This window comes from Artemia sp. Qi Xiang Cuo, chromosome 8, assembly GCF_049724085.1.
Source record: "Artemia sp. Qi Xiang Cuo chromosome 8, ASM4972408v1, whole genome shotgun sequence".
NCBI lineage: Eukaryota > Metazoa > Arthropoda > Branchiopoda > Anostraca > Artemiidae > Artemia > Artemia sp. Qi Xiang Cuo.
Window position 1 is genome coordinate 57,333,670 of NC_142801.1, and position 23,404 is coordinate 57,357,073.

The window sequence follows — 23,404 nt, forward strand, 5'->3', positions numbered from 1 at the left end:
CCCCATTTTTGCTCGTTATTCTTTCTTTATGCAATTAGATAATCATACAATATCAGTTGTGTGAGTCATTTGAAGGCAGGGGTCCTTCACGAAATATCAGCTTTTCTTTCTCCATTTTGTTGCACTGGCTGAAATTAACCTCATAGTGTTTTTCTCTGAATATTTTTTTTTGTTTTTCATCCATTGCGTGCTCCGCAGATATACATTTCTTAGAGATAGAAAGAGAAAATGTAAAAGAATAGTAATAATAATTTGTTTTAACAAAAAAAAATCAATCGTTAGCACACCTGAAGCGCTACTTGAGAGGGTGTGCTACTAAAAAAAAGAAGAAAAAAAAGGGCGACTTGACACCTCTTTTTGCATTCTTCTACCATATCTGGTTACATAGTTTTTGTGATTAATTTGTTTTACATTTTGTAGTAAAACACATTGTTTACTACATAAACTTGGCTACAAAAACGCGAAATATATATATATTTTTTAAATTCAACTTCAAGCGGTTAAAAAATATTTTGTGTCAAGTCACTCCTTAGGGTGGAGGTCACTTGAACCAGCCATTATATTTCAATGCTGTTCCTATGCTATATTTCCCTAAATCAAGTCATAGGGGTCAGATGAAACCACATCTAAAATGGAGCATTTTGACATATAGTAGGCCATTTTATTGCAGAATTTGACCGAGTTAAGGCCAAAAATTTAAAACAAAACACAAAAATTTCCTGAAAGGTTAAAAAATTCTTAAAAAATTAAAAAATGGCTCTAAAGTAACTGTACTTACATAAACTGAAGAAAACTATTTTAACTTCTGGGAAGAAATGTCACAAAAAGAAATGTCGCAAAATTAGTCATTGGTTGCTGCTTTAAAACAGTCTGTTTTTGTGTTTCCGCAGAAACCGGAAAATGTCATAAATCCTTGTAAGTAGCACTAGTAACCTTGTTCGCTTAAATTAATGTAATATGTAAACTATTTAAAGACACAGTAGAAGGTATTTCTTGATCTTACACTTGTTCTGTTCCTGCAAAACATACTTCCTGAATCTCGGGAACAGTATAAGTACCCCAGGCATTTATTAAACTTGGGGGTTCAGTGACTTTTATTGATTTCTGACTTTGATACCACCCACAGTCCTTTACTTTTGACCACTTCCAATGTATGGGGCCGGAACAATTTATGAGCAAACAATTTATAGGGGTTTCAAGTCACCCCCTTAAACATGAAAAAGAGGTAGGATTTACTTCAAGTAATTACCAGCTTATCAGATAAAGTGAAAGACATGATAGTTTCAAGTTCCCTAATAAATAAATATATGTAAAACAAAACAAAAAATTGGCATGTAGAAGTAACAGTTTGGACTTTCTATACCACTTAAATCAACACGGGAAATTCAGTGCTAAAACATATGCTCAAATTCCAGTTTTTCTTGCATCCCCATCTTGTCAAAACTTCAATTAAACAATCACATTTAATAGCCCAGAACCTGGCCTTTAATTCAATCTGTTGTTGGACTCTCTAAGAGGCATATTTAGGTAACTAGGTAAGTTCAAAACTTTTTTTTTTACTTTTGGTGTCAAGTCACCCCTAGGCTTCAAGTCATCTCGCCCTACGATATAAGGAGCTGGAAGGTGAAACCGTGCATCAAGAAATAATTATGTAAATATGTCACACAAAATAAAACAACATAATATCATGATCCCGAGAAAAAAATTAAAAAAAAATTCAATAATAATTACAAACCGTTCAATAAATAAATAAATAAAAGAATTCTATACATTATTTTCAATGTTGCTCCCTTTTAATCTCAATCTGTTTTGAATGCATACTTACCGAGCTTATGTTTAAATAATAATATTTATAATAATTATAAGAAATTTATAATAGTTATTTACAATAAATAATAAATATAATATTTAATTATATTAAATTAATGAGCTCAGATTTAAATTGATTAATACGTGATTTCTTAATACTTGGACTAAGCTTAATCTCACCTTATTGTATTGGCACAACCAGGATTCTAATCTAGGAGGTCAAAATTATTCAGGGGGAGGGGTATTTAAACTGAAAAAAGTTTATACGATTACCTTATTTTGTTTGTAGATTAGGTATTTTTCGCTCTGTAATTTGTTTTGTTAGTGACTTCCTAGTTTTGTATACATTTCTGTGTGTGTACATGGCCCTTCTGTGTATTTTGCGTGTATATGGATAAATGCTTGGAAAGAAGGAAATGTTTATGCAATTACATTATTTTGTTTCTAGATTAGGTATTTGGGGCATTGCTTTGTTAGTGGTTTCCTAGATAAAAAGGCAAAGGATACTGCACTAGACTCTATAGTCCAAACTGGCAGTGCTGATCTCCGTTTCACGACCCTTAGCCACGAGGCACAATGAGGGGTTGGGGGCCAGCAATCCTGTGCTTTCGTACACCCTTACTGCTTACCATACCCCAGATTTCTTAAGGTACTCAATTAGAGTGCTTCGAAAGATTGAGGAAAATAAGATAGATGTTTCCCAGACGAAGTGTCAAACGATAGTTTTAGGCAAACGTTTGACGGACCGTATATCATCGAATAAGCTGGACACAAAATTGGCTTGGTTTCACTTTCTAGGGTTATGACAATGGCTTGGCTATCATCCTTCCTTTGTAGGCCATGCATTAGGGATGAAGGAAGATAGATTGCAAAAGATTGTGCTTTTTGGGAGTCCATCTGCGGCCAAAATGAAAAGCAGAGTGTCCCAAAATAGGGTAGGAAGATGACAAGAGAAAGCACTTTAAAAAAATAGAAATTCATGGAAGAGGGCTAAAGAGTGAGGCTTTGAACAGATTGAGGTGCAGGAGGGCTGTGCAGACCTGTTTCAGTCCCAGACAGCCTAGAACTGCATTGAGTTGTAAGTAGTAGTATCTTTCAGTTCCAAGATACATAGAACGCACGGTGGAGGGGGGGGGGGCTGAGTAAATCTAAGAAGTGTGGTTTGAAATCCATTTAAGTTGATATTGAGTCATATTTTCAGCCACTATGACAGCGTTAGATATAACAAAAACATACATAATCCCCACCCACTGTTCTAAAATATACTGGAAAAAAAGACAACACGCAGACAATAAACAAACAGCGTACACACCGACTATTTCACAACTGTGATTAAACTTTCTCATACCTCTTGTCGCATGGATGATTCCTCTTACCCTGCTTACACCTTACTTTAAATTATTATTTAAGAATAAAGGGCACAAACGCATTTGCAAAGAGAAGAAAAAATAAAAAATAAACACAACAAAAGATTTTCAAATTTGTCAAAGAAAACGTTAATGAAAACGCCAATGGCTCTGAGGTCGCAGGTTATAATTTCTTGTTGATAATTTATCATCCTAACCCCATAAATAAAATATATTAAGCATAAAAAATGAAGTATCTCATCAGAAAGGGAAAATAGCAAAAAAGAAAACAGGAAACTTACTTCTCCTATCAGCCTGACTTGATGTCCTGGTTCCACAAATTTATTTTCAATTAGCCAGAGAAGAAAAGATTTTGCTGAAGTGTTTTTACTTCTAACATGCTGAGTTGCAATATTTTTCACAATGGGATTGACTGTCATTTCACAATTTTTGGTTGAAGAGGACTGTAAGATTAGGAAAATGAAAAAGACTCCTTGAAATAATATAAAAATACAATGAAAAAAGCAATTCAGATTTTTGAAACGTGTTCCGCGGGTCAATTCTGCGCAAAAAAATTGGTACTTCCCATCATTTCCAGGTATATATACAGAAATGTATTTCGTGTAAGGGGAATGGGAAAACTCAAACCACATGTAAACTACACGAAAAATATACAAGGAATCACAAAAATCATTTCACAGAAGATATCGGGAGGAAGAAGGGCGGAACATCCCCCCCCACCTCACTGTAGATGCCTAACGCATTCATACATACATTAAATCTGCGAAGTCATATCAGACACTAAGCTGTTACATTTGATTTCAGGTTCATAGAGGGCTACAGCATACATGTCTTCTATACTATGAGAACATAGTTTAAAGTTAAAAAGATGAAAAAACAGCACTAAATTGCGTAATATATTGCTTTCCTGTGATGTTTTCTAGAGCTTTTAAGCAGATACTGTTGCCAGTGTTGTCAAATCAACAATTTCAAATGCTTGCAAAACTCATGCTTATAAGAATGGCCTTCAGGCCGGTGGTGCACCGAGTGGGATTGGATTTTTCACAAAAATAACGATCCACAAAGATACGAATAAGGCATTAAAGAAAAACAACATTAGAATCTAAGCTTTCGACTAAATAACTATTGACGACTGAGCGCAAAATAATTTTTTAAAGCCATCCTGACTAAGCCTATACAAAAATGTATTTAAATAAATTATTCATATTCAAATACACAAGAAAATATCACTCCTCCAAAGTTTTCCAACAGCTGTATATCAGTAGGCGTCAATAAATCAGAGAAATTCCATTTAAGAGCCATGTAAACACGACAGAGAATTTGTGTGTCTGTCGACATTTATGTCATAAACAAAAATTGTCCAATAGCTTGAATTTTCGCAGTCTAATCATTGCAAAGGAATTCAATATTAAAATGTGTACAACCAACATTATCATTACCAACGCAGTTGGAAACATTTTCTCAAATATGTTGAAAAACAAAAATATTGCAGAAATATATATTGCTATCAATTTAGAGATATTCAACACAGCCAAATAAACAATAGAATAAATCTATAGTAAAAATTACTCAATTTATACCAAAAAGTACTACCAAACTGGTCTTCAATAGTACCATAAATGAATTGTTTACAATTATTGTGGAAAACAAGCGTCAAACCTATTTTAAGGCCTGTTTTATTAAGAAAGCCTCATTCCAGTTCATTCCTCACTATATACGTTTTTAGGGAATGATTCAACTAAAATAGACTAGGCAAAATTTTCTTATTTTTGTTAAGCAATGATTCCTCCCCTTTCTAACCAATTAAGGAATGATAAGAACTTGCTACTGTGGCAAGTTCTTATCATTCTTCAACTTTGGTAGGATAGGGAAGGAACCATTCCTTCGATAAAACAAGAGAAGTTAACGCCTTTTAGTTAACTAAAGCTAACATCATTCCTTAATAAAACGCAGCAAGTGAGGAATAAACTAGAACGAGGCTTTCTTAATAAAACAGGCATTAAAATAGGTTTGACGCTTGCTTTCCACAATAACTGTAAACAATTCATTTATGGTAACAGGCCAAAACGACCCTCGTTCAAAAGAAAAGCAAAATTTATTTGTCTCTCCACAAATGTTTCCAACACTAAAGAAAATAGACTGGTCCACAGTATTTGAGTTTCCGGCCATGTTTTCAGATGGTGTTAAGCCAGATAAACATTTGACGTTTTACATACAAAACGTCAAATGAATCAGCCTATACCAAGCCATGATATAGGCTGATTAATCTAAATCAGAAGGATATAGTTTAAAGCTAAAATGGGGAAGAGGTAGGACTGCATTGCGCAATTAGTTGCCTTCCCATGATGTTTTCTTGATTTTTAAGCCAATACTGTTGTCGATGTTGTCAAACCACAAATTTCAAAAACTTCGAAATTCATGCTTATAAGGAATTGTCTTCCAGCCAATGATGCACCGAGTGGGATGTAGCATATTTGTTTTTACCTTCCATTGGTTGAGTTGCTTTCCAATTTGTCCGTAAAACATTAAACGAAAACGCAGCTTTTGATGTGTTTGTGCCTGAGCCAAAATTAACATCACATCAGTGGATAAAAACAATTACGCACGACAACAGTGCCAATAATGTATCCCGCTCGTAATTTGATGAGATGGACAGTGTTCAACTTTCAAGCGTGATTTTTACTGCTGTCGAAAACTAGCTTTAGAGCCTTAAAGGCACATTCACACTGACATTTTACTATTTCCGATATTTAGCCAGCATTAATTTGAGCCAATCATAGTTTTCAATGGATTTTATGTTTGGCTAAGAAATTCTAGAAAAAAAGTCTTACTGGCTTAAATTAACATTAGTTAAATTTTGGTATTAGTAAAATCTCATTATGAACGGGGCTTAAATAGTTTCATTCTGCATTAAAAATCGATGTATATATATATATATATATATATATATATATATATATATATATATATATATATATATATATATATATATATATATATATATATATATATATATATATATATATATATATATATATATATATATATATATATATATATATATATATACATATATATATCAAATTTTTAGAATGTTCAAAGATAGTTGTTGTGTTGCTAGGAAATTAGATTGAAGACCACAAACCACTTCGATGAGATTATAATTTTCGAAAAGAAATCTGTTGAGGTGAACCGTCTCTTCGAAAATCTAATTTCACAAAGGAGGTCCCCTTGAAAATTGGACGGAGTGTCAGGAGATTTTTCCTTCCACAGAAAAGTGTCACAGGAGACTTGCCTGGGATTACAAAAACATCAATGTCTGACAACAAATCTAGACAAATTTAATTTTCTCTTCAATCCGACAATAATCAAGGATTTCTATTTGAGAAAACAATGGTTAAATAGCGAGAACTACATAGGCGTACCTAGAATTAATCGAAAAAATAAATGTTGGTTATTAAGAAACAATGTGATCCACACATAGAGAATATACGACATGAAATCAAGTTCTGAACTAGTTAAAGGACATAAAAAATAGGCCGTAAAAAGGAGTGTTGTTAACCTTAAGACCCCCTGGTTACACCTAAGATTAATTATTCCATGTTCTCTAATGCAGCCATGAAAAAATAAAGTGGCATTGGAAGAAAAGGAACTGTACCTGAGGTTGCGATCGTTTTTCCATTACAAAAACCAATATTACCAGACGTGGGAATTGCTGTGGGCCCAATAAAAAAAATTTAAATGACCCACACATTTCTAGGCCAAAAACTTCGATAAGCGATAGTAGAACACACTTCTCCTTTATACTTAGAAATTTTCTGAGAAAAAAAAAACACAAAAAACAGAAAAAAGTTTTGGACAAATTAAATTTTCTCTTACCGTTAAACAATGATCAAAGCTTCCTATGGTACAATACAAAACAATGGCAAACTTGATTTTAATCAAATTTTGTTTCATACTGCATTCAGCACGGTAAAATAGATTAGGAGGAGAGGAAACAGTAGTAATTGCAACAGAAGAGTATTCCAACTTTTTCCGACAGAACTAATACCGGCTACAGCAAGCCACCCGAGGCCAAAATAGCTGCGAACGCTAGACTTCTCCCCATTCTATCCCATGATTCACTCTTTACCTTCTCCCAAGAAGTTATATTCAGATGCTATATATATAGAAGCTCCCAAGAAGCTATATATATATATATATATATATATATATATATATATATATATATATATATATATATATATATATATTTATATATATATATATATATATATATATATATATATATATATATATATATATATATATATATATATATATATGAGACAATCGTAGCAGTTCCCCTCTTCGCTATTGTTATTATTAGTCCATGTACAGAGTGAAATTCTTTCCTCCCTATACTTTAAATGCAGTTATGAAACAAGCAGCAAAAATTGAAGCTTTTATATGGTTTTTCTAGATTGCAGACTTTTATGGGGGTCAAAACGGCACAAAAAGGAGGAAGGGGGATGGGTAATGACAAGCACTAACAAAGTCGTGCCATAGACGCATCAACCATTGGCAATAATCTTGTGAGGTCTTTCAGTCAATTCAAAAGTGTTTAGACACTTTTTATAGAATGATTTTATCTGGTCCAGGGACACCTATCAGCGCCCGGGGCAAGAATGACATTTGGTACCCCTCGGTCAATAATTCTAGATATCAAATTATGTTTATTTTACTTCTCTAAAGCATGCATTTCCTTATTGTATATTATATATATATATAATCAATCTTATCCTGTATACTAAAACTTAATATATTAAGTAATGTGTTGAAATTTTCAGGTATGTTAAGGGGGATGTAGAACGAACTTAAGGGCAATATGCGTATACTACTACTAATACCACAAAGACTGCTACTACTGCTACTACTACTACTATTACTAATGCTACTACTGAAGTTACTGACATTTAGGTGAAACTTTTAGGAAATGTTGAGTGGGATGTTGATCTAAATCGAGACACACTATGTCGATGCAGGTTATCAAAAGGGCGTAACAGCGATATCCCAGGAATAGCTTTGAGCATTTAGTTAAAACTTCCAGTTTATTTGTGGGAGGATGTTGAATCAACCAAAAGGTGCTATATGCATACTACTACTTTTACTTCTACTGCTACAACTAATACTACTACTAAGGACATCAAGGAGAAATTTTCAGGAAATGTTGAGGGGGATTTTGAATCAAACTGAAACGAGCTATGTGTATATAGACTGTCAAAAAGATGTATCAGCAATATCTCAGGAATGGCTTAGAGTATTAGGTTGAAACTTTCAGGGTATGTTGAATTGAAAAAAATGAAAATGCACTTTCTGCACACTACTACTAGTAGTAAAAATATTACTACAGCTACATCTATCAGTGTTACTATTACTAAGGCTAATGGTATCAACGTGACATTTCCAGGGTTTGTTGGGGGGAGGAGGGTGGACTAAATCAAATGACACTATGTGCATGCAGGTTACCAAAAGGGTGTATCAGCAATATCTCAGAGACGGCTTAAAGCATTAAGTTGAAACTATCAGGTCATAGGGAGGGGATATTGAAAAACACTAAAAAGGGACAATATGAACCCTATTGCTGCTACTGCTGCTAATACTACAACCGATATCACTATTATTACTCCTAATACACCTACTAAGTATTTTTGATACTACAGATACTACTTTTGCTGATGCTGACGGTATTAGGTAAAACTTTCAGAGGATGGTGAGGGTGAAGTTAAACTAAATCAAAACACACTAAGTGCATGCAGGTAGTCAAAAGGGTACATTAGCAATATTTAAGGAAATGCTTAGACTATTAAGGTGAAGCTTTCAGAGCATTTTGAGGGGGAGGTTGAACTGAAATAAAATACACTACGTCCATGTGGGTTAACAAAAGGGTGTACTAAAATATCTTAGCAACGATTTAGGGTATTAAGCTGAACTTTCAGGGCTACTAATATTACTACCGCTTTGCTACTACTACTGCTACTATTGAACTAAATCAAAATGGTTGATTCCAAATCAAAAAGTCTATCCAGGCTGTCAAAATGGCATAGGCGGCATATCTTAGGACGAGAATAGGGTATAAAGTAGAAACGCTCAAGGAAAGCTTATGTTGATTTAAAACTGAATAAAAAGGTACTATATACATGCTGGTTGTCAATAGGACGTAAAAGCAGTGCCTCAAGAATCACTGAGGATATAAAGTTGAAACTCTCAGGGCTACTTCTGTTACTAGTATTCAATTAAATCGAAAGGGTGTAATGGCATCCAGGTTGTCAAAATAGCATAGATACAATGTCTTAGGAACAAAATAAGGTATTAAGTTTTATTTTTCAGTGAAAGTTGAGGAGGTGTAAAACTAAATAAAAAGGTACTATGTTTACCCAGATTGTGAAAATGGCGTATACGCAATATTCCAGTAATATCTAGGGGCGTTACGTTAGGATTTTCAGAGTATATTATTGGAAATTTTGAACCAAATACAAAGACACTAAGTGCATCCATGTTAGTCATAAGGGTGTATTTGCGATATCTTAGGGACGGATAAAGGTGTTAAGTTGAAGCTTTCAGGGCATGTTGATAGGGGTGTTAAAAGGGCGTATCTGTAATATACCCGGAATAACTTAAGGTGATACTTTCAGGGGATGCTGGGGTGTAGGTTGGAATAAAATCAAAACACACTACATGCATATTTGTTGTCAAAAGGACGTATCAGTAATATCTCAGGAACGGCTGAGGGTATTAAATTGAACCCATCAGGGCTACTACAACTAATATTACTACTTCTACTGCTATTACAACTACTACGTATGCTAATACTACCACTACTACTTCTACTACGACTATTTACGGCTGTGATTCTTTGCGTTTGTGACTACTTACGACTGCAAAAACTTGTAACAGTGACTCCGACCATTTGCGACAGCAAATGTGACTACTTGGGACTGCGATTACGACTAGATACAACTTGGACTGCAACTACTATTTGCAACTGCAGATACTGGAGACTGCTACTACTGTTACTACTACTACTGCTACTTCTACTATCACAACTTCTAGTACTACTACTACTATCATTATTACTACTACTACTATCATTATTACTTCTACTACTACATCTACTACTACTATTAAATAAAATCAAAATGTACTCAGGTTGTCAAAATGTCACAGATGCAATATCTCAGGAATGAAATAGGGTATTAAGCTGATTTTTCCAGAAAAATTGAGGGAGGGGGGGGGGGTAAAACTAAATCAAAATAAAGTAAATGCATCCTGATTTTCAAAAGTATGTCTTTGGGATATCCCAGGAAAACATTAGGGTATTACCTAGGACCTTCAGAGTATGTGTTTGAGGATGTTAAACCTAATCAAAAGGCACTATGTGCATCCAGTTTTATCCGTAGGGAATACCTGCGATAAGTCAAGATTGTTAGGGTATGCTGAGGGGAAAATTGAACTAAATAAAATAAACTATGTGCATCCAAGGTTGTCAAAAGCGTGTATCAGTATTATCTCAGGAAAGGTTAAGAGAATCCAGTTGAAACTTTCAGGGCATGTGGAAGAGGCTAGCCGCTTAACGTTTGCCTATACTCAAAGGTGTAACATGAGATATTCCGTAAGACAGGAGATACAAATTTTTTAAACAATATGTGACATATATGTGTTTTTATTTTTTAACTGAGATTTTTCTCTTTGTTGGTTTTTTGATATGTGACATGTGATACTGCATGCAACAAGAGATAAAAGGGTTAGATTTCCGTCAGCATTATGAATATTTTTCCCCATGCCGATCAATCCAAAGCATCAAAGCACAACTGTTGATAAAAATTGTTACAAAATTTTTCCAACATATAAATACTAAGCCAAAACTTGGATTCTTTTTGAGAAAATCCGAAATAATTTAAAATATTCGGTTCTTAACCAATAAAAAAGAATATAAAAAACAGAAAGTTTATTAAAAGAAACTTTTCCACTAAAGAAGTTTTTCAAAGAAAAGTAAAAAAGCTACATTAAACCAAAGATGATAAAAATAAAGTCAAATAATTTTTCAAGCGTAAACTACCATAAATCACTATCAATAAATAAATGAAGCCCAAAACGAACAGAAATTACAATAAATAGTTATTTACTGTTTTATGTTAAACTCAAAACGAGCAGAAACTTAGAGTAGTAAGGTTAACATCCCCGTGCTTTCTAGAAACCGGAACATAATTTGCACTTTACTGGAAACAAAATGCATTTTGAATGTTTTCTGTCTTTTTTTTTTAATTTGATACTTTAATAAAAATCCAAAATTTTCAATCCTTTAAGAAATGAATATTAGTATATATATTAAACTGTCAACCTTGCATTCATTTGTTTTTTCAGTAATCTTGGGTATGATGGTGTTTTTATTTTTCTTTTTTTTTCGTTACGAGAAATAAAAATACATAGCTCAAAATAAGGATTATTTTCAGGAAAGTGCAAATTATATTCTAGTCTTTAGAAGGCACAGGGGTGTTTGCCCGACTCCTCTTAGTTTCTGCTGTTTGGAGTTTGACTTATTAATGGTGATTTATGTTATTTATACGTTTGAAAATTAGTTGACTTTATTTCTGCTCATCTTTGGTTTACTTTTCTTTTTTTTTCTTTTAAAAACTTCTTCTGTGGGAAATTTTTAAAAAAATTAATATGTAAACAATGGGCACATTGCTCAACTTACAGCGCCCTGTCTAAAGGGCTATGGAGAGTTGTCATACCCAGAGACAAAGATACTGAAACTTTTTGCTATGCTTAACAAACTGGGTATCTCAAAATTTTGATCAGATGTCATTGGAGGAAAAAGGGCGTGGGCGATGGGTAGTCCTCCAATCCCTTTCGATTCTTAAAAAAGGGCACTAGATCTTTCAATTTCCAATCGAATAGAAAGAGCCCACTTTGCTCTTTACTTATTTCAAGTCATACGGCTGAGTCGTGTTTGAAATAAGCTTTGTTAAAAAAAAATATCATCAAAAAACTTGAATAAAAAAATTCAATTTTTTGGTCGCATTTCCGTTTCGTTATTAGCTTAATCGTTTCAACTATTAATATTACAACCCTTCAAAAATTAAGGAAAAAAAAATTTCTAAGTCAGCTTCCTTCTTTTTGCGTTTGAAATAGCTAATTATATTTTGAAATGCATTCTTAAGTGAAATCTGCTCTGCTACAGGAGGGAAAATATCATAGACATTAAAACCTAGAATTCTAGGTTTTAATATACTTTTCTTTCACCTTTCTATGGTTACAAAATGATTAACAATAACAACAGCATAACAATATTTGAGTTTAAGCCAACCAGAATTTAGGTTTCAACCATAACAGCATTTCAGTTTAAATAAAACTATCTCTTGCACTGCAAAAAAAAAAAAAAAAAAAAAAAAAAAAAAAAAAAAAAAAAAGAGGCATTTTTTTTTTAACAAATTGGTTAAAGAAATAATTTGGTAGCAATTTACCACTAGAACTAATTTCAAAATTTTGACACCTTAACCAAAATGTATATTAATTAATGATCAGCATAGTATTTCTTTAGAGTATTTCCTCTACAGAGCTTGAATAATTTGGTACTTACATTTCAGACATTAGCAATACGGTCCATATGCCTCTTACTTCATTCAGACACGTACACCCCCCTGCCCTTACAAAACCTTAATTAATAACCTTAACCAATGTATACATTAACTAATTATTATTATAGCTTTTTTATTTGAAACTTCAACGCTTTTTAATCCCATTTTTGCATTAACAAAACGGTTCAAATATTATTTACCTCAATCGGACACTTACCCCCCCCCCCCTAAATAAATCTCTAAGATTTGCAGTTTTTCATTTAGTTATCTACAAACCCAATCTTGAAAAGTGTTGATTTATTTATTTTGGAGGTTTGGATTATGTGCTTATTTTATCTTTGATAAAAGCACTACGATTCATATCGTTCTTACCTCATTCAGAGACTCGAAAGTTTTCACAGATCCACTCACAGCTAGAGCAAGATCATCTAGAAAAGATATTACAGCATTAGGAGGCTTAATTTGAAGCAGCGACATGATTAACACTTACATTATCAAATACAAGATAAATAGCATTTTGTCTTTTAATCCAGATCCTTATTTATACACCCCACTCTTTAATAATTTAAATAGGAATGGACTAGACTGCCAAAATGAAATATAAAAAAAAATAAAGAAAGCGCAAACACTAAGAGAAAGAGAGAAAAATAGACAATAAAAAAAGAGATAAATAAAAATTAATCAATACCATGAAGAGTTTAGAGTTTAGTGAGAGAGAGAGAGAGAGAGAGAGAGAGAGAGAGAGAGAGAGATAGAGAGAGAGAGAGAGAGAGAGAGAGAGAGAGAGAGAGAGAGAGAGAGAGAGAGAGAGAGAGAGAGAGAGAGAGAGAGAGAGAGAGAGAGAGAGAGAGAGAGAGAGAGAGAGAGAGAGAGAGAGAGAGAGAGAGAGAGAGAGAGAGAGAGAGAGAGAGAGAGAGAGAGAGAGAGAGAGAGAGAGAGAGAGAGAGAGAGAGAGAGAGAGAGAGAGAGAGAGAGAGAGAGAGAGAGAGAGAGAGAGAGAGAAGACAGAAAAACAAAACAAATAAGAAGAGGGATCAATATGAACCTCAACCCTTGGTTTATGTGTACAAAAAAGAAATAGAAAAAAGAAAGAAAAGAAAGTAGGTAAAAAAAGAAAAGACAAAAAAAACACACCTTCTCTTGACCCCCATTTGTCAGTTTCAATGGAATGGCGATATCCAATGGCTGGCCGATTCTTCTTTTCAGCTACTTCAGGTTCAATCTGTCTTTGTAGAAAAGTATCACTCCCATTTCCTTCCATTCCATACCTGGTTCTTATTACCTCGGATAGAATCAATGCGCTTTGGGAATGGATTTCCTTGTCAATATTTTCTTTAGCTTCAATGCGACCGGATCTAAACTTCACTATTACCGAATCACTTTCAAATTTTGGGCACATTTTGTTTCGTGCTTCGTCTGCGGAATGACGCTCCCCTGAGAATAAGGAAATCGGAACTCTAGAGGATGAATGGTTACTCTCTTTTTGGGACTCACTGAAAGTAATTGGTGTTGATGATCTTGCTAGTGGAAAGACAATCGATGGTTCCATTTTCGGATTCTCATAGTTTTCCTTATGAGGTGCTAAAGGAGGTATGTCAACTGGCGTATCTGACCTTGTTACTGGAGAGAAAATCGATGATTCCACTATACAATGTTTCTTATAAGGCGCCAAATGAGAAGTACTAAGTGGCATTGGCAATTTTGTCAGTAGAGGGACATACGATGTTTTCTTTTTTGAATGCCCATCTGATGCAAGATCATGTTTATGAGATCCTAAAGCAGGCGTTAGTGATATTGACAATGGAGGAAAAACAGATACTTCCATGGTCGATTCGTCATTTGGAATAAGATTCATCAAATCAGATTGATCAAATTGGGTTGATGGTCCTGTCGGTGGGTCGAAAGCCAATACTTCCATTCTTGAATCCTCATCATGAGATGGTAAAACAGACAATTTAGCTGTCGTTTCTGATCTTAGCAATGGAAGGAAAAGACTTTTTCCCACGTTTGAAGAACGAGTTGTCAAGAAAGATTGATTAAATTGTATTGATGGTCCTGCTGGCGGGGGGGAAATTGTTGCTTTAATTTTTGAATCGTCTTTTGGTGGGAAATCAACCTCGTGAGAAGTTAAAGAAAATAAATCTGTTTGTATTGGTCTTGTAATAGAAAAAAAAGTCAATGGCTCCGACTCTAAATCCTCAATCTGTTTCTTTTTGTGTTCTAAAGTAGATGAATCAAGACCTTCAACAATAGAATCGTCATTACACATGGTCTCTAAATCTGAAACCATAATTTCATCCAAATTTACATCATAATTGAAAGATGAATCTGAAAACATTTCAAAACCATCAATTACTGTATCTGAGACAACATTAGAACAAGAGAAGGATTCATTTTCCACACGAGTCTCTTGAATACCAAAGTCCTTTTTTAAATAACTTTCACCAGCTCCCACATTTTCAGTAGCTTTTTGCGCTTTCTGTGTCCGTGATTCACTAAAATTGTCTTCAAAATCAAATGGCGAATCGGGGTATATCTCAAATCTTTCAGTCAACATATCAGATTCATCCCGAACACTTCCATGAGCCCCATTTGAAAATTTAGTTTCAACAGATACAACATCACCTAAACCACCTGTTTTGTTAACTAAATAATTTTCTTGGATAAACAGACTATGACGTTCAGGGCCGGGAAACATAAGCTCGGGAAGGGTTCCCACATTTTCACAGGATGAGCGCTTATCTTGTTCAATAAAATCATTTTCAAAGGATGCACAATTTTCAGTATGGGTTCTTTCATATAATTTACCATTTTCTAACAACATACTACTGCTTGTAGAGTTAGTTTTAGTAATGTCAATTCTACTATCACAACCTATTTCTTTAATTAAATAATTTTCTTGCATAAATAAATCTTGACTCTCAGGGTATGGAAATGTCAACCCTGGAATAGGTTGCGCATGTCGGTGAAGAAAACACTCATCTTTTTCAGGATCCATTTGAGCGGTTTTGAGTTCCTTTTCAGTTTTCTTATTATCATCAGCTATCATAATTTTACATTTCCAAGGTTCAATATTTTTTTTTCTACGATTCTCACAACTTTTGTCCCCAAAAATTTCTATCGTCTGCGGATTAGTATCCATGGACCCCTTTGAAGCTTTCCAGCTTGGCGTGCCGTTTCCAGAATTCCCTAGAATAAAAAAAAGATTAACTAAAGCATACCATTTCTTTACAAATGTAAGACTTAATAATGAGCCTTTCTACTTGAAAAGAGGACGATATAATTTTTTTTGAAAAGTTGAATCCCCAGAAATTGGGATTTAAAGAAAGTTTTTACAAGGATTAGACTTACCCTGGACGGAAACAAGACAATATAATATACATGTAACCTTTGAAAAATAAAAAAAAGATGCAACTGAAAAAAACTAATTTATTTATTTTATTTAAATAAATAAGCTATCATTTTTCCCGGTTATGTAGTGTCGACAGCAGCAACAACAAATACCAGACATGACTTGATGACGATAATCCTTTTTAAAACAAATGACGGTTGAAAGTCCTCTTTAAGGAGTTTCAATAAATGTTCTGGGATTAAGTTTACTCGAAGACAAATCATAGATGATTACTTAATCCTACCCCTCCCATTTACTAGTTTTTTTGCTATCCTTTACATTAAAAAAAACAACATTTGTTTTGCTGTTTTTAGTAAGAATGTTTTTTTTGGTATTTTCATTGAAAAAAATACAACAAAATTCCACCTAGATTTTAACAGGCAATCCCCCCCCCCCCCCAAAAAAAAAAAATTCTGCTAATTAACGCCACTGAGGTTGACGTGTATTTAGTTTAGTGCTTGAAGGCAATTATAACGTCATTTATTTACTTACTTATTTGAAAACCTGTCCATAACAACGTAAAAAGTACGAAACAATAAATAAGAAAAAAAAAAACAAAACAAAACAACATTCACACGTGTTTGACGTGCCGGTTTCTTATTTAATAGAGTGGCAGAGTGGAATCAAAATTCAAATAAAAACACACATGTCGGTCATACAGCATAACTCTTCAGTGCTAAATCGGTATACAAGAAAAGTATTTATATTAGCAGAAAAAAGGGACAATACCCTTCAATAGTGGTGATTGGTCAACCTAAATCTTTTCTCCGTAAAAACAATACCTCTTACAAATATGTGTAATTAACACTGTGTCCCAGACTTAGCTCTTGCGTTGGCCTGGCCAATTCTTGACCGCCCCAGAAGCCCGAATTCCACTCTGAGTTTAAGTGAAGAAGTCTTGGAAAGAGTTAAGCAGTCAAGTTATGCCTGACAAACCCTCCAATTTTGGGAGACAGACAGAGTAATTAGCTTAACGATACAGAATATTTCAAGCAACCCACGTAATATAAATGAGCATTTGTGCTGTAGTGGCGCAGTGGGTTTCATTTCAGCCTGGTAATACAAGACCCAGAGTTCGAATAACAGCTGCAGCAAAACTCTACAGGACTCCAGTGACGAGATTATGCGAAAGCGTCTACATATTAAACCAAACAACAAGAAGAAGAATATCAAAGAGATCATTGCCACCGAACCGGTTGATCTAGAATCCTTCTAGATTGAAGATGGGTCATACCATTGTACTGTTACAATTAGAAGTATCAAAAGCGTGCAGGTGCCACATACCAGTGGCAACGAGTATTTTTCCTCTCCCAACGATGACGAACTTTCATCTGGATCCACTTTAAAATTTAAATCAAAGCAGAATGGCATGTCTCATGACAGTTAAGATAAATAAAATTTTTAAAAACAGACTGTTAAAATTATATGCTTAAAAAAAGTTATTTGCATAAAATAGTTAAGGTCTTTTTTTAGTTTATTCATAAATCTTTTGCGTAATTTTAATTTTATAAAGAGGATTTTCTTTCTGTTTCAACACTGCAATTCATTCTTTGCAATTGACACTGCAAACAACTCAAAAATTAACTTCAAAAAATTCCAGCGAACACATGATAGAGAAGTCAATTGTTCATACTTTCACAAAATTTAGGCAAATACTTGGCAGTACCTGAGAGTTGAATCTAGAAGACAACCTACATTTTGAAATCCAAACGCGTGTTTTATGTCGTTGCTACCAGACAAGAGCTTCAAAAACTGGGCATCAAGTTTGACGGTAGTCAAGCACACGAGTTTTGTTTATGGATTCTTAATTTCCTTGATAGAACTTATTAAATCAACGCTGAAACTTTGCATATTTCTTATAGCAGAGATGTTGTAATATAAACATGAGGTGGGTCCTAGAAAGGACAATCTTAAAAATAATTGGAATTATATGGGGCCACTGCAAAAGTCTTGCCTCAATTTTTGTGAAACAGCGTCGCTAATATCTTATCACTCAATTTTTTGCTATATAACTTCGGTTTTGAACCATAGGTTCTGGAGCCCTAATGCAACTGAAACCCACGGTGGTCTCTGGAAAAAAAAAATCAACCCCATCAAGCTTTTCCACTAGAATCTAAAAAATGTATGCGATTTATTCTTTATAGTCCAGTAAATCTACTGAAAATTCGACGATCTGGGACAAAATTGCAATATAAATTATTTTTACACCATTTTGTAGAGAAAACAATTCTTTAAAACATTCCAAAGGTCCCCAAGAATCCCCTTGGCGGAACAGGGTGAAAAACGGGGGAAAGGGGAAAATCCAGGGGAAAACTCGAAAATCTACGACCGGTAGTTTTTGATGCTGAGAATGGCATTCCTGATGCTCCTGGGCCCAAGAAGATCGAATATGAGTTTTTTTGTTGCTGTGTAATAAGTCGTTCCCCCGTTTCCCCACTTACAGGAAGAAATGAGGGGGGATATAAAGATCCTCAACAGCCGTCTGTAAGACTTGTTTTCTGGGGTTTCCCAGTGCGAGAAGAATGAATAACTTACTTAGATTGCTCTTCCATTAGCCTTTCCCCGCGTTTTCCAGTTACAAGGGAAAAAGAGGGGGAAATCGAGATATTCACCAAAGGGAAAAGATATTCAGACGGTTCTACAGAATTTGGAGAGGAGACAAAGGTCTATCAACTCGGCTTTAAAAAACCCCTAACACCGTTCTGACGAGAGTTTAATATCCTATTCCCTGGTGCTTCTCTTTTCCTGTTTGCTGGAAATTCACTAATGGTGCATTTACACATAGTGGAAATCCGAGCGGATTGTGAAAACCGGTTGGAAAATCGGCTTGATATTCACAATCCGTTCGGTTTTCCGCTATGTGTGAATGCGCTATATGTCTAAGTGCAAACACATAATGCCACCTAGTGAAAGCTTTAACATAAGCATTGGACATATTTTACTTATCATTAATTAAAAAACCTTTTTCCACAAAATAAGTTTTTCAAAGAAAAGTAAAGAACTCCATTAAACGAAAAAATGAGCAAAAATCAAATCAAATAATCTACCAAGCTCGAAACTACCACAAATCAGCATCGATAAATAAATGAAACCCAAAACGAACAGAAATTACAATAAATAACCGAGTCAAACTCAAAACGAGCAGAAATTAACATAAGTTTGGCACAAAGCCTCTATGCCTTCCCAAGCCCAGAACAAAATTTGCACTTTACTGAAAAAAATATAAATGTTTTTACTTTTATAACTTTAATAAATCAAATAATTTTAACATTTTGATTACTAAATATCAGTATATTAAATTGACAATGCACATTCATTTGTATTTTTTCAGTAAAGTGCAAATTTTTTTCTGGCCTTGGGAAGGCATAGGGGTTGGCATTTAATGATGCTGATTTGCGGTAGTTTCGAGCTTGGTAGATTATTTGATTTTATTTTTGCTCATTTTTTCGTTTAGTGGAGTTCTTTACTTTTCTTTGAAAAACTTATTTTGTGGAAAAAGTTTTTTTTATTTCAATCCAGTTCGTTTTATATTGACATAGTCTTTTCAGGGAAAAAGAAAATAACACTTTAAATCTTTTCGTTTTTTAAGACTTTATAGTTTGGCCTGCTATTTGTATGCTGGAGAAAAATTTTTCTCCAGCATACACCATTTTAAAAATCTGGACACCAATAGTACTGTTTAACTTCGTTTCATACCTCCTCTAGTTGACCTGAAATGGAAAACTTGATACCATTCGCAAAAAAATCTGTTTACTTTCTTTGATAGCTTGCATACACTTTCACCATTTTGATTTGGTTAAATTTTAAGAGCAGAACTAGCCACGAAAGTTTGAACATAATACCCTCAGTCGTTCTTGGGATACTGCTGAGATACCTTATTGGTAATTAGAATTGTCAAATTGAATTTTGATTTAATCTTAAGGCAACATTTAGTTTTTAAACATATTGGGCAATTGGGAGGATGGGAGTGGAAGGGGGATTAGTTGCCCTCCAATCCCTTTCGAATATTAAAAAAGGCATCAACCCTTTCTATTTTCCATCGAATGAGCCCCTTTCGAAGTTCAAACGACAACTCCTTCGATACGAACTGCCCTGGTCTAAACAGCAACAACAAAAATATTACTAATCACTGTCAACTATTAAAAAGGGCACTAGCCTTTGAATTTCCAATCGAATTAGCCTTTTTGAAGTTTCTATGACAACACCTTCTATAAAAACCATATATGCCCCCAGGAAATAACATAAAACCCTTGCCCTGAGGGTTGGGGGGGGAGTGTCCTCCTCAAAAACAAATTTTCTATCTTGAAATCAACTACGCTGAACAAAATAGCTATCTCAAATTTTGATTGAATGTGTTTGGGGGGATGATGGGCGGGGAGGGAGGGGCTAGTTGCCCTCCAATCACTTTTGACTTTTAAAAAGGGCACTAGCCCTTTGAATTTCCAATAGAATGAGCCTGTTTTGAAGTTTCTACTACAACACCTTCAATAAAAACCTTATATGCCCCCAGGGCATAACTTAGAATCCTTGCTCTGAGGGTTGTGGAGGAGTGTCCTCCTCAAAAACACATTTTCTATCTGGAAATCAACAACGCTGAACAAAATGGATATCTCACAATTTTGATTGGATGTGTTTGGGGGAATGACGGGCGTGGGGGGGGGGGCTAGTTGCCCTCCAATAACTTTTGACTATTTTAAAAGGGCACTAGCCACTCCTATCTCCAATTGATTGAGCTCTTTTCTAAGTTTCTGCGACGCCTTCTTCGATACGACGGGCCCGGGTAGGGAGAAAAAAACAAACAAAAAAAAAAAACACATTGTGCCCACATCGTTCTTTACTTAGGCAGCGCTAGCACGCTGCCAATGATAGGAAAAAACCGAAGACGATAGTGACGGCAACGTTCTTCTGTTCCAAAGACACAATCGCGATAACTATAGCCATATCCCGCAGTTCTAATATACTTCTGAAGTTTGCCTGAAGGAGTTTTTTTTTCGACGCACTAATATTCAAAGATAAATGATGAATTCTATGATACGGTATTCGAAGTTTTGTATAGAGTAATTTTCGAGGAATAAAAATAATACTAATTTTGATTATTAATTCGGTTAGAAAAACATAGCTCTTAGATATTTCAACTATTCTGCAAGGATTCTGAAATACCACAGCCATTTCGTTTTTACCAGATTTCTACTTCTCTTAATGAATAATGAAGAAGACCAGCGTTCAGCCAGCAACTCGCTAAGTTTCTACCTCATGAATAGGTAGAATATCTTGTAAATACAAATTAGATTTGAGGAAGACTAAAATCTATTCTATAAATCATATACAACAACTTTCTATATAAACCTTATATGCCCCCAGGACATAACTTACAACACCTACACTGAGGGCTCTGAGGGGGTTATCATTCAAAAAGACCTAAGTTCCAGAACTTTCAACTACGTTGAACAAAATGGATATCTCAAAATTTTTATTTGTTTTGTTTGGGAACATGATGGGCGTGGGATGGGCGTTAGTCACTATCCAATCACTTTCAACTATTAAAAAAGGCACTAGCCCTTTCAATTTCCAATTGAATGAGCCCTTTTGAAGTTTCTACGACAACGCTTTCAATAAAAACTTTATATGTCCCCAGGCCATAACTGACAACCCATACACTGAGGGCTCTGAGGGGGTTATCATCCTATAAGACAAAATTTCCAGAACTTTCAACTACGTTGAACAAAATAGATATCTCAAAATTTTAATTGGATGTGTTTGGGAAATTGGTGGGCGTGAGAGGGGCGTCAGTCACTCTCCAATCACTTTCAACTATTAAAAAAGGCACTAGCCCTGTCAATTTCCAATTGAATGAGTCCTTTTTGAAGTTTCTACGACAACGCTTTCAATAAAAGCTTTATATGCCCCCAGGGCATAACTTACAACCCTTGCCCTGAGGGCTGTTGGGGGAGGGGTTGTCATCCTTAAGGACCTAATTTCCAAAACTTTCAACTACGTTGAATAAAATGGCTATCTAAAAATTTTGATTGGATGTGTTTGGGGAAAAGGTGGGAGTGAGAGGGAGGTTAGTTGCCCTCAAATCACTTTCGACTATCAAAAAGGGTACTAGTCCTTTGATTTTCAAATTGAATGGGCCCTTTTTCAAGTTTCTATGACAAGGATTTCAATAAAAACCTTATATGCCCCCAGGGAATAACTTATAATCCTTGCCCTGAGGGTTGTGGGTGAGTGTCCTCCTGAAAAATATGTTTTCTATCTGGAAATCAACCACCCTGAAAAAAAGGGTTATTTCAAACTTTTTATGGGTTGTGTTGGGGGTAATGATGGGTGTGGGAGGGGGGGGATAGTTGCCCTCGAATCACTTCTGAATATTAAAAAGCGCACTAGCGCTTTGAATTTCCAGTCGAATCAGCTTTTGTTGAAGTTTTTACGACAACACCTTCTTTAACAACCTTATATATCCAAAGGGCACAATTTAAAACCGTTGCCAAGAGGGACATTGGGGAGTGTCTTCCTCAAAAACACATTTTCTATCTGGAAATCAACTACGCTGAACAAAATTGCTATCTCAAAATTTTGATTGGATGTGTTTGGGGGAATGAAGGGGTTTTACTTAGGCAGCGCTAATTAGCGCGGCCTAAGTAAAGAACGATGTTGGCACAATGTATTATTATTTTTTTCTTGGTTTTAGACCAGGGCCCTTCGTATCGAAGGAGTTGTCGTAGAAACTTCAGAAAGGGCTCATTAGATTGGAAATTAGAATGGCTTGTGCCCTTTTTAATAGTCAAAAGTGATTGGAAGGTAACTAGCACCCCTTCCACGCCCACCATTTCCCGAAAAACATCCAATAAAAATTTTGAGATAGCCATTTTGTTCAGCGTAGTTGATTTTCAGACGGAAAATATGCTTTAGAGGAGGACACTCCCCCAAAACCCTCAGGGCAAGGGTTTTAGGTTATGCCCTAGGGGCATATAAGAACGATGTTGGCACAATGTATTATTTATTATTTGTTTCCTTTAGACCAGGGCACTTCGTATCGAAGAAGTTGTCGTAGAAACTTCGAAAAGGACTCATTCAATTGGAAATTGGAATGGCTTGTGCCCTTTTTAATAGTCGAAAGTGATTGGAAGGCAACTAATACCCCTTCCACGCCCACCATTTCACGAAACACATCCAATCAAACTTTTGAGATAGCCATTTTGTTCAGCGTAGTTGAT

General features: G+C 34.8%; 1 protein-coding gene across 2 annotated transcripts in view; it reads right to left on the reverse strand.

The window, feature by feature from the left end:
* Window positions 1–23,404, reverse strand: part of LOC148949602 (uncharacterized) — a 102,086-nt gene that overhangs the window by 11,701 nt on the left and 66,981 nt on the right. For both annotated transcript variants that reach the window (XM_089093034.1, XM_089093035.1), the window contains 3 exons: window positions 13,931–15,985; window positions 13,169–13,224; window positions 3,458–3,619 (listed from right to left, as the gene is read on the reverse strand). In XM_089093034.1, coding sequence (XP_088949160.1) covers window positions 3,458–3,619; window positions 13,169–13,224; window positions 13,931–15,985 — 2,273 coding nt within the window. The remainder of the gene's footprint in view (window positions 1–3,457; window positions 3,620–13,168; window positions 13,225–13,930; window positions 15,986–23,404) is intronic.